This window comes from Solea solea, chromosome 12 (genome assembly GCF_958295425.1).
Source record: "Solea solea chromosome 12, fSolSol10.1, whole genome shotgun sequence".
Lineage (NCBI taxonomy): Eukaryota > Metazoa > Chordata > Actinopteri > Pleuronectiformes > Soleidae > Solea > Solea solea.
In genome coordinates, this window is record NC_081145.1 from 24,089,389 (window position 1) to 24,101,408 (window position 12,020).

General features: G+C 41.4%; 1 protein-coding gene across 1 annotated transcript in view; it reads left to right on the plus strand.

Annotated features, from left to right (window-relative positions):
• cdh13 (cadherin 13, H-cadherin (heart)) overlaps window positions 1–12,020 on the plus strand; it is a 285,683-nt gene that overhangs the window by 119,033 nt on the left and 154,630 nt on the right. Inside the window, exon 4 of the mRNA XM_058645471.1 lies at window positions 1,655–1,768. Coding sequence (XP_058501454.1) covers window positions 1,655–1,768 — 114 coding nt within the window. The remainder of the gene's footprint in view (window positions 1–1,654; window positions 1,769–12,020) is intronic.

The window sequence follows — 12,020 nt, forward strand, 5'->3', positions numbered from 1 at the left end:
GTGACATTTGAAAGGTCACCCCCCAGTGGGTTTGATAAGAGTGGCTATTTCAGAGACCATTCAGTGTATCTTTGGTTTGTTCTGCTCGGGTTGTGTTTATGATGACTGTTTAATTGCGTTCTCTCCACGACGGGGTGAGGTGGCCGGCGGGTTGTTTTTTTTTTCTTTTGCGGGGGATATAGCCACGGTGGCTTTGCCCTCGCTGCCTGAGAGTCGCCAGTCTGCTGTAAACAAATGGCGGAGTTTTTTCCCTCTTACCTGTTCCATTTCAGTCATTCTGACAGGGTTGAGAGTGGAGCCAGAGTCCCTGTCAGCCAAGAACAGCAGTGTGAACAGTTAACAGCCTCCTGCGCATGCACACACAACCAACAGCACAACCGTGTGCACTGCACATTGTCTACAAAGTGTTGTGCAGTAGGCTGTAAAAGACGAAGGACAAAAGTAAACCAAAACAACTCTCCAGTCGGCATTTGCACTCATCCTATTTTGACTATGTTGTCGCTCACGTGTCCGTCTCGCCGTGTTATTATTCTGTCATGTTGCTTGACATTTTTAGCGGCAACTGCCCTAATGTGGACCATCGACCGCGAAGCATGGGGCAGATGAAAGATTCAAAAAGTCCAACTGATACGCTTTTTGGCAGTCAATAATCTCTGCTATGTATTTTCTTATCAGTGAAAAAGAAAAAGAAAAAACAAGGTATTTGATAAACAGCAGAATTTCTCCTTTTCATGTGCATTGGTCGTGTTTGATTGATAGCAGATGGCAGGATATGAAGTGTTTGGGGGAATATCCATATTAGCATATGAGCAGACTAAAATGACAAAAACATAAAAAATTTACTTTTTGGTTATCCGGGTTTGTTATCAGAGCTGCCAAATTGGAGATAAAAGTATCTGAGCTGTTTCTTCACTATAATGTATCTCATTATAAACTTGTTTCTTCATTTAAAGAGATTTGTATCCCTTATATTTGACTTTATTGATTGATTGTGAACATGGTCAGCACACTGTTGTCCTCCAAAGGTCCAATGTTCGCAGCTGGGATTGCAACTCCCTGTTCGCTGTTAACATCAAAGCTGTATCGCAGATCTCAGACTGCATGCCGAGGAGAGTGAGCAAAGTCTCAAACTATTTTACCGAAACAACCACATCTTTGTTCATAACAGTGGGATAATGGATGGATTAAATGACACTATTGTGTTCTTAAGAGCAGAAATAGCATTTCAGAGTGGCTTCACACCGTCTCTGTAAACAATGCACCTGCTTTTATCTCTCATTATCTTCATTTTACCAATTCTTTTCATCTATGTTACCGCTGACCTGAGTGTTTACCCACTTTTTATTTCCCTCTCCTCTCCTTTCGTCTCATGCCCACAGGCTCATTGCTGCATTTTTTTAACTATATAATACATACTGCTCTGCTATCATAATTGGGAATCACTCCAAAAGGGCCTTCTTTGAATATTTGTCTCAGCATTTTAGATGCTTGCACACTTGACTGCCTGCTGTGTTTATGTGCCATTGGTGGGGCTGAGGGTAAATGATGACAAGGTAGTGTCACTGCCTCTAATTATCTCATATGTAAAAACCTAAAACACTGTAATTGGGGAAATCACAAGGTGTTAACAATGTGGTTCTCCTTTCTGTTGTAGAATATCCTGGGTCTTGGCCAGACGCGGCCATACAGACACAAGAGAGCCTTGCTGGTCCCTCCTATGATCGTAACTGAGAACCAGAGAGCTCCCTTTCCTCGAATCATTGGCAGGGTAAGTTGCACATGTTTTTTTTATCTCATCAATCATGTAGGTGGGTTTAGTTATTCAGGGGAACCAAGGTCTGTTCAGAACATGAAAAACATTATTATTGTCATTATTATTATTATTATTATTAGCAGAAGTAGCGTTGTTGTTTTACTGGTCTAAAATCCCTATGCATTTCATCAAATGAATTACAGAAGAAGACATTTTTCCACATTCCTCTGCACCGAGATAAAAAAAATGCAAAGAAATTTCACCCGAGTTGATGATGGCTTATCTTTGACAGCATGCAGTTAATGTACTCAAATAACTATAATAACACCCTGCAAGAAACACAAATTGACATGCATGATTAAATTTGAACTTGTGAATTTAAATATGTCAGTCTCATTTAGGAGATGGAGAAAAAAATGCCATCATGATGTCAGCTGTTGGGGGGAGGAGACGTGCCTTTTAATATAATCAGACTAAAACATGTCTGCATGTGAGATACGGATCATCTCGTGGACTTACTTTGCTGCATTATTATTTTGTTTTTGAGTCAAGATTATCTTTCATCACAGAGACGAAGCAGATGTGATGTGTAGTTATTAGAAATGTTCTTATGGTTTTGTTGCACTTGGTTTGTTGTCATTAAAAGAAGAGTGCTCAGTTGTGCTTTGTGCACTATTTAACTGTCATGAGTAAAAGCCAGCACAAAGCTTCCATTACTGGCCTCTTGTTAGAAGAGTAAAAAGACACAAGAAGGTTCTTCGTATTTGATTTATCTATCACACACAGTCTTTGTTTTTGTATTTGGGATGCAGTAGATCTCACTGTCAGCTACTAAGCTTAAATATAACTTATACAGCTGACAGAAATGCACGTACATATTAATGCAGGTGATGAGTTCAAGGCTGGTAAAGGTTAACTGTCAGCCAAAGCTTGTGTATGAGAACTGCAAACTGCAAAGCATAGATTTAAGATAATTGGAGCATAATGGCTGTTTTTGGTGTAACAGTTCTTATCTGGAGATTGGTGGATACAGTCAATGACTGAGAGGAAAGCTGTTTAGAAAGCTCTTCCAATCAGAAAATAAAACTAAACAAATCACGTTTCAGATAAATTAGGATCAGGATTAGGTCAGTCAGTAATTAGGACCAAAACATAACAAAAATATGATCCGTTTAATATCATGTGCTTAAATCTGCCACAGCAGCAATGATTCACCACTACGGGGGCAGCAAACAAAGTGCTAAACCATTACAATTCAATTACAGATAGACACAGTTGGACACTCTTCTCCATTTTTTTCACATAACTTGTCAAAATGTGTCTTGCTAATAATGTCCGTCTGACCTTGAGAGGACATGTACAGTAAGAATCATTTGTAAATCTGTGGTTAGTTCTATTTTTTACTAATAGGGCAATAAGCCCGTGAACAGAAAATCATCGGCAGCGTCACATACCATTAAACACACAATCGGTGAACAGATGTCTATAATTTTGGCGCCAGCTCGAACTAATGTGTCAGTATATCCATATAATTTACATTTACATAACACAAGAGAATATTTGCAGAGCCAAGTCTCCGTTGCAATATGCAAATGATTTGCTATTGCTCATAAATGTGAAACAAGTCGTTTGATTCACAATTTATTTTTTTTATATTTTCCAATTATTTTGTCCAATTTGCTGTAACACAGAAAGTGAGCATTTTTAATCACCATGGTTATATGCAGCCAGGTTGAAGGAGAGACATCCTATCCCCCCCAAAGAGGAACGTCAAATCTCAGTGTGCATATAGGTAATAAATAAAACCTGTCATCACGTTTGTCTTGAAATCACTGAGAAGACAGTGTTGACATCGAGAGGAGGACAGAAAGAGAGCACTGCACACCTGTGGTGGCTGATACTGTGATTACACTAAATAAATAAGGCACTTTAAACTTTAAAACCCTCTCTGAGTGCCTTAAATAGGATTTCTTTTTGTGGCATAAAGTGCAAAGTGTTGTCCCAAGAGCACGACTTGGAGGCTGATGTGAAAATGAAAGCGTGTGCACATACAATTCAAAGTAGGCAAACAACACAAGAATTACATACAAAGAGCAGAGTGATAGGGAAGAAAAGGGGCTGATTTGCAAAAACAACCTTACACAATGGAAACAACCAAAACAAGCAAAAACTGTGTTTGACATCACAGCCACCAAATGGCCTAATGCCAAGATTAGTTGCAGAAATACATACATACCCTCCACGTGTTTTTCCTCCACTGTATAAAAAAAATACCCCCAGCAATCCTTATGCTTGAATTTCATTTTGGAATGGAAGCCAACATCACAGGGAGCCAAATCTCTCATGTAAAGCACTGAATGTGTTGCTGTGGCGCTGCATTGCTATAGTATGCCTGCTATATCCCTTATAGTATCCCTTAGTGTGTTAATACTGACTGTTAACACCCAACTGTAACAACATCACACTTTAGGTGGTTAGTGCTTAATTCTCCCCCCTCAGACATATCAGTGAAACTCATAATCTGACATTTAGATATTAGTAAAAATAATGTTTGCATTCAATTAAAGACGTTGCTCTCCGTCAATCAAGTTTGTTGGGAACCAGTTAAAGATGTTGGTTTAATGTTGAATGAAAGTTTGTGACAAGTAGAACTTTTTTCCTTATTGTAGAATAGGGAAAAAATGCATTAATCTACAGCATCACTTTTTGACATCCAATTTCATCCTGTGCTGTTTTATCAGCCCTGCTGTAATTAGGCCTCCCGGTGGACACTGAAAGCCGTGACATTACTGCTTGCATTACTGCAAAAGGTGTGAAACTCACTTGTGTGTTTTTCAAGATATAATTTTGTCATATTATTCGAGCTTTCAACAAAGGGGTATTTGCACTTTTGCTTCAATTTCCTCCAAAGCATATTACCAAAAGGATTTATTCATTGTTTTAAGTAATGAAAGATTTCAGTTGTCCAACTCAATCAGTGCGGTAAAGGCCACACTGTGATGTGACACTGCCTAATATTGAAATGGCAGGTTCTGAATGGTGCATGTTGTTTATTCTCCAACCAAGTCCCTGGAAAGAAAGGTGCTGTTGGTACAGAGGGTAAAACCATATAATTTATCTTGGAACAAAAGCATAATCTATACCCAACCAATGGTTCTGTTCCAATCCAGGTGCTGCCTCCTTTGGCGAATGTGGGCAATGCATCTAATGGAAGTGATGGTCTACATTAGTGTTTCCCAACCCTGGTCCTCAGGGAACACTGCCCTGCATGTTTTAGATGTTGCCCTGCTCTAACACATCGGATTGAGATGAACAGCTCGTTATCAGGCTTCTGCAGAGCTTGGTGACGAGCTGACCATTTGAATCAGGTGTGTTGGAGCAAGGCAACATCTACAACATGCAGGGCAGTGTTCCCTGAGGACCAGGGTTGGGAAACACTGGTCTACATAACTGTATAGACCTTGGATGCCAAACTGAAATGAGATAGTCCAGTCTAGAGAGGATTTGTAGCATTACAGGCTTCTCCCATCCATACTGGTGTCACATAGCATACAGTAGGTGCTACAGATAGACAGGATACAGATCGCTGCAGAGTAAGGCCCCATTTTTTCTTAAAGGTCCAATGTGTAAGAATTGGTACAGACTGTAGGAATCCTCCAATCACGCCACCCATTCCCAAGCATGTCAGGGAACTGGTGGCCTTTTGCATATAGCAACAACAACTTTAATATTCTTTAAGAATTATTTCTGCCCTTCCACTCTTCCTGCTGTCGTTTAACAATTTAAAGCAATCATACACTTACTGTATACAAAAATACATATATTTAATCACTTCCAATAAACCTTCCCAAATCTTATGCAGTGGATCTTCAACATGTTTACAAGAGTTGGTAACTGGTTCTGATAAAAAGTAAAGTAAAGTAAGGCAATCTGTGTTTGGTTGATTATGTCTTTGTTGTAACAATGCTTCTAGGCAATACATCTTATACTGTTGACAAGTCTGTTTATGTCCATTTCAAATGGTGCCAGATATGTAAGGAAAATCCATTTGTGAGATGAGCAGAAAAGTTTTTCTCGTCCAATGCCAGACAGCTTATTCAGCTATTGACTCTTGTTTGGAGCTTCTGGTACACCAGGTGCTGAAAATCAGGTGGGATGAGATTATGTAACTAGTGGCAATCCCATAGCTCTACAGGCTGAGACCGAACTCTATCCTCCAAGATGAAAAAGCTCGCCCCCACAGAGCAGTGCTTATCAGAGACTACCTCTAGAATTTGGGAGTGGAGAGGATGACCTCAACCCCATTGAACACCTGTGGGATCAGCTTGGGCGTGCCGTTCCTGTGTGACCAGCACAACCACATTGGCTGACTTGCGACTAATGCCGGGTGAAGAATGGATGCCATCCCACAGCAGTGTGTGACCAAACATGAGTAGGAGGTGCCAGGCTGCTGTGGCTGTGTATGGTTCAATGGTTTGTTCATTGTATAAATTGTTAAATTTCCAACATTATGTCTTCTTTCTTCAGACAATGATCCAATCCAATAAACAACACCAAACAAGAGTCAATAGCAGAATAAACTGTTTGGCATTGGCAGAGAAAAGTTTTTCAACAACGCAACAAATGCATTTTCCTTACAAATGTCCACCATTACCTCTTTAATAAAAAACACTTATCACTAGCCTACAGTGAATCCTCTGGGAAAGATCCACCCATTGGTTCCTTCATTGCTAGGGAATGAAAGAACATATTTGTTGGCAACATTCATTGCACCAGTGGGACAGTCAAGTCACAGTGATGTGGTGCCATCATCCTGGCCGCCTGAATTGAGACACAACTACTGCAGATCCTGAGCAAGGCCCTACATTTTGTTGCACCCCATTTTACAAAGCTTCTCTATCTGTACATGACAAACAGCTTTGTTCTATAGGCAACACTGGTGTCTAAGACATCAACCACATTATCCCAGTGCCTTGAGACTAAAATAAAAGAAAGATATCCCATACTGAGCTCTGCACATAATAGATGATTGTACCCTGAAGGCCATGACCACAGCCCAGAGTGTGGGCCCTCAGCTCATACCCGCACTCTAGTCAGCATGATCCCTGCGAAGCAGCTAGAGGCTATGGAGGTATCAATTTGGTGTTATTGGTGTTGCTGGATGAAGCTGGTGTGCTTGTATAAAACATCAAGGTCATATGTTTGTTGCGGCAGTGCAATCCACAGGGGTGTGTGTGTGTGTGTGTGTGTGTGTGTGTGTGCGTGTGTGCAGAATTCTCCCTCATTGACCTGCAGGAAGATAACAAAGACAGCACATAGGTTTGTTCCATAGAAGACAAGAAAAATAAGAAAATGAGTGTTATACTGTGCTCTAGATCTGCTCCAGAGTGCCGTCTAATGGATACAGCCACTGCAATAGTTTTACACATTCATGTGACAAATTGGAAGCACTCTGCTCACATGACATGAGCTATTTTTCGTTTCTCATACTCCACTGTGGTCCCATCACTGTCCATGTCTTTAAACCATTCCTACTTTCTCCCACTTTTCAGTGGCAAATTCCCTCCATACTTCTCTCATACCTTTATCTCTTTACCCATCTTCTCTACCTCCACACTCAGATTAGCATGAGAAGGCAGACTAATGTGGGCTATTTTACCCAATATAAGCTTATATGTTGACGACTTGGTGAAATTGATTTTCCACACCAGTGGCTTTTTCTATTCTTATGCATCATACCTCTTTCATATGGCAGGCGCTCATTTTTTAGGCTTCCTCCTTTGCTCTGGGAGATAAGCAGTCGCAAAGAAGGCTGATGGGATTGCATGTGCTGCTATTTGACATGTATGACAGTGTGCGTCCGTGCACATGTGCAGTATGTGCTTGCATGTAAGTGTTCGAGTTGGTCGGCTGTCAGAGGGACTCACAGGGGAAGGGTAAGAGCCTTGTTGTTTATGTCACACCTCTTGCGATCTGTGGAATTGTTTTGATACAGAGGTGTCCCCCTCCCGCCTTCTCTTGAGGGACTATAAACAGCTCACAAGAACTCACACAGCAGCCAGAGCATGAGCGTGCAATGCAATTGATTTTCTTAAGTGTTTCCCTTAATATGTGCCACTTCAGCCACTGCTGGTGGGACCATTTTTTTTAGACTGCTCAAGTATTCGGGAAGATAAATCAGTCATACCTGAAGAAGTGCAAAGGTTTATTTCTGAAGCTTTGTTGCTCATGTGTGGGATTAAGTGTGATTCAGGCACAATTTTCGAGTGGGACCAGACGATGGATCACATTTATTTTTTTCCCCCTTAAGTGTTATACCATTCGCTGTTTCACTAAACTAAATCTGACCTTACATACATTACATGATTGAGGCCACTATGGATCTATTAGAATTGATTACTGTAAGATGCCTCCTTCAAAGTTGCTAAGGATGCTCCTGAAAAAAGCTTCCATGCCCCTCTCTAGCTGTTTGCTAACGTTGTGTCAACTGCTTACAGAAAATGTCATCGATATAAGTGTCTTTCATTGATACAGCTCATAGAGATTTTAAAAATATGTCAAATGTCCTGCAATACTTGGTAACAAGAGTGAAATTTGCAACATTGATTGTCATTGGTTGTTGAACAACAATAAAAACATGTCAGTGTTCACATGAAAGACTCCCTGTCCGTGCTGCACAGGAGTTGCCAGTTATTCATCTTCTTCACCTCAGGGTCCAGCTCACGAACACAACACCTCTGCCTTGACATGACATTTCCAATAAAGTGGTGTTGGTTGGAGGAATGAGGGCTTGGTTTGGTTATAGCCTCAGCTCACATATTACAGAAGAAACCTGTGTCTTTGTTTCAGCACAAAGTACATGATTGTCTTGACCTGTCAGCCTACAGCCTTCTCCTGTCTTGTTGCCCCACCAGGTGTCTGTCAGCTGTTGCACCTTATTCTTCTTCCTCTACCCCCAACAACTTTGTCTATCATTGATTCCTTCTGCTGCTCCTCTTCTCAAAAGAGGCAGCCCTTCAATACACAGGTTCTATCAGAGCCTCCAAAACTGGATGTGAATTGTGGTGTGAGAGATGTTAGCATTAGAAAGCAGACAGCCTGCAGGCCTTATCATTTTGTCTAACTGATTCCTTTAATTGTCTCAGGAAGACCGGAAAGTTCCTGTCTGTTTCTCTCCGTCTGCCTTTCAGTATGTTAATCATGCCAGTTTCTGCCTGTTGTTCGCTCTTGGTGAGTTGAAACCCACAGACGTACATTCTAATTCCTGTCTGTACCCCCAGACACATCGAACAGATGTGAAATCCATTTAGATGAGAAAAGCCTAAAAAACAACAAGAGAAAGGGAAAAAAAGAAAAGGAGAGGGAAAAAAAAACAGATTTTCCGGTTGTAAACTGCCCAAGAGATGCAAGTAATGAGGTAATGATTAGCAGAGGCCCGGCTAACCAATCAAAGTCAGTTAATTAGCACCATTGTTTTCCCATCATCCTGTGTTCAGGACTCGGTCAGTTCCCAGCTGTCCATGTCTTGACCGAGGCGTTCCACCTCACCTCAGCCCTCTATTCCTCTCATCAGCCGGCTGGAGTGGCAAGTTAATCAGGCAGGAGTACTGATTCCAAACCTGGCACCGCTTGTACGCTCTGACACGCACAAAGAACGACACACTTATTCACAAGCACAATCAGACCACGACTATCACCTTTCCAACACGGTCTAGTGCCGGAAATCCTTTCATGGCCAGTGATTGTCATTCACAGCTGGTTACATGACCTTGATAGGAAAAAACAAAAGCACCACTTAGGGATAATACTATACTGTATTTTCTTCCAACCACAATTCACATCTAATCCTAAACTCGAGCAGAGCCTCAGATGTGAGGTTCTGCTTCATTTATGCTTGGCTTTTGTCTCTATGAGGGCGACTGGTCCTGACAATCTTAATGTATACGCCAGATACTGAGGCAACAAAAAACACACACTCACATTCTCGCACAGCATTCTGACTGAGGACACTCATAGACGCATGATGCATTCCCTTGCCCCTTATCCTAACATCTACCATCACGACTAAATGCCTCACCCTTAACCTGAACCCAATCGCTCCCTATGGCTTTTTGGTCCTCACAAGTTGAATTCCATTGATTTGGACAGCCTAAACAAAGAGGGGACATGCCTGACCAAGCAACACACCAGCTCTTGAGCTTCTGAAGCTCAATGCACCGATGGAGACCAGTGCACCAGACTCGCTGTGTTGAGTATAAACCAAGCTTGTGATGGATTCACATGTGGATCAGCATTAAACTTAACAAACATTGGGGGGTTAAAGTTATCCCTAACTAAGTTATCCCTAACCTAAAGTTAGTTATCCCTAACTTTAACCCTCACCAGCTAATGCCTAAACCTTAACCCAGCCACAATCCGAGTCTAAACGAGCCCTAAACTTAACCAATTCCTCAGAAATGCTGCCTCATTAGAATCAGATTTCGGTCCCTGAGGACTACTAGTTGTGATGAAGGTCAGTGTTTATGTCAGAAAAGGTCCTAAAGGGGTAAGAAGTACTTGCACACTCACACACACACACACAGTGCAAATCTCCCCAAGGACATGGGGTGCGCATGTGTCTGTGTCGTGTGTTTGTACAGCATTTGCATGGTAATGATTTGTTGTGATGGTGTTTGTTTTTGGACCAGGTTTGCACTTTCTTCTGCCTGACACAGCAGTCCTGATTCTGACACAGAACAACAAACAAACCAAAAAAAACAAACAAGCAATCTACTGTACGTTTACCTACATAGGTTTTCTGATTAAATATGTCTATGTGTGTTCAATATTTGTACACACATGCAATGATTTCTGCTGGTTTTCATTTGGTCCCACTCCCCTCGCTCTTGACATGAACACAGACAGCAGGAGGTGTTAAAAAGGATTTAATGCACACAAACCAACACACCTACGCAAAGGCAAACAGCACAGATCAACTGTTGTTGCTGTTTATGCTCTCGATGTGCTCAGAGATGTTTGGCGTTGCGGAGCTGCACCACACCTCCTGTCATCTTCCCACCCTATCATGAGCACCATAGTCTTTCATGTCTGCTTGACTGGTAATGAGAACTGATAGAAAGAGGTGAGATTCTCCCATCCGTCCTCTCATGCACACAGAGGGAGACGGATTCAGCGGAGACAAAAGCCACTGGGTGTACGTTTCCCGGCAAGCATGTGTGCAAGTTGAAATGTATGTTTATGTGCAGTGCAGATTACCACACTTGTGCCCCACAGACACATCTCCTAATCACACTTAACTTCTCCTGACACTTCAGTTCTTCAGGTAAAGTTTCTGTGTCTTCATCAGCAAATGCATCCCTCTCTCGCACTTACTTACTACGTCGCCCTCCCACACTTTCTCTCTCATTTTACATCCCCACACCACACTTTTTTTCCCCCAATGTTTTTAAGTTTAATGCTGATCCTTGGTTTATACTCAACACAGCGAGTCTGGTGCACTGGTCTCCACCGGTGCATTGAGCTTCAGTGCGTTGCTTGTTCAGGCATGTCCACGTCTCTGTAACTGTGAATGTCACACATCGGAGGGAACGTTGGCTGAGCAGATTTTGGCTTTACAGGACCTGAGAGACAGCTTTTCTGGCACAGTTAACAATAATAATAAATTAATAAAAGCAGGGAAGACGTCAGATCTTGTACCAAACACAAAAACTTCCCATAGTTACCAAAACGACTCTTTCTCTACTTTACATGCATTCAATTGTGTGAAAACAAAACCCAAATGCAATACATAAACTAAATTCACTATCAGTAATGGGTTTTTTTTTGTCTTAAGGGGGTTTATCTGCAGATATTATCTCATTGGTTTTCTGCTTATCCCCAGACTAGTTTATTTGTACACTGCCAAGAGCAGTTTTTTGGGTCCCCAAAGACCGGGCATGTGAAATAGTTTTTGGGTCCCCAAACAAATTCTTCGAATTCAAATTTTCCCAAACTTTTAATTTAGATTTATGTGCATTAACATGCATGCAGTAAGTTGTAATTCATTTACTAAACATTCTTAATCTACCAATTCAAGATATGGCTGTAAGTCAGTGGTTCATTCTGTTCATTACGAACACATTTGCTCTTGTCATGATTTATATGATGATAGATCATGATAGTTTGTCCTAGAACGTTTGGGAAGCACTGGCCTATAGGTTTGTAGCATATTGATGCACATTCTGCATTGTACACATAATGTGCATGTCATAAACAAGGCTTGATGGGT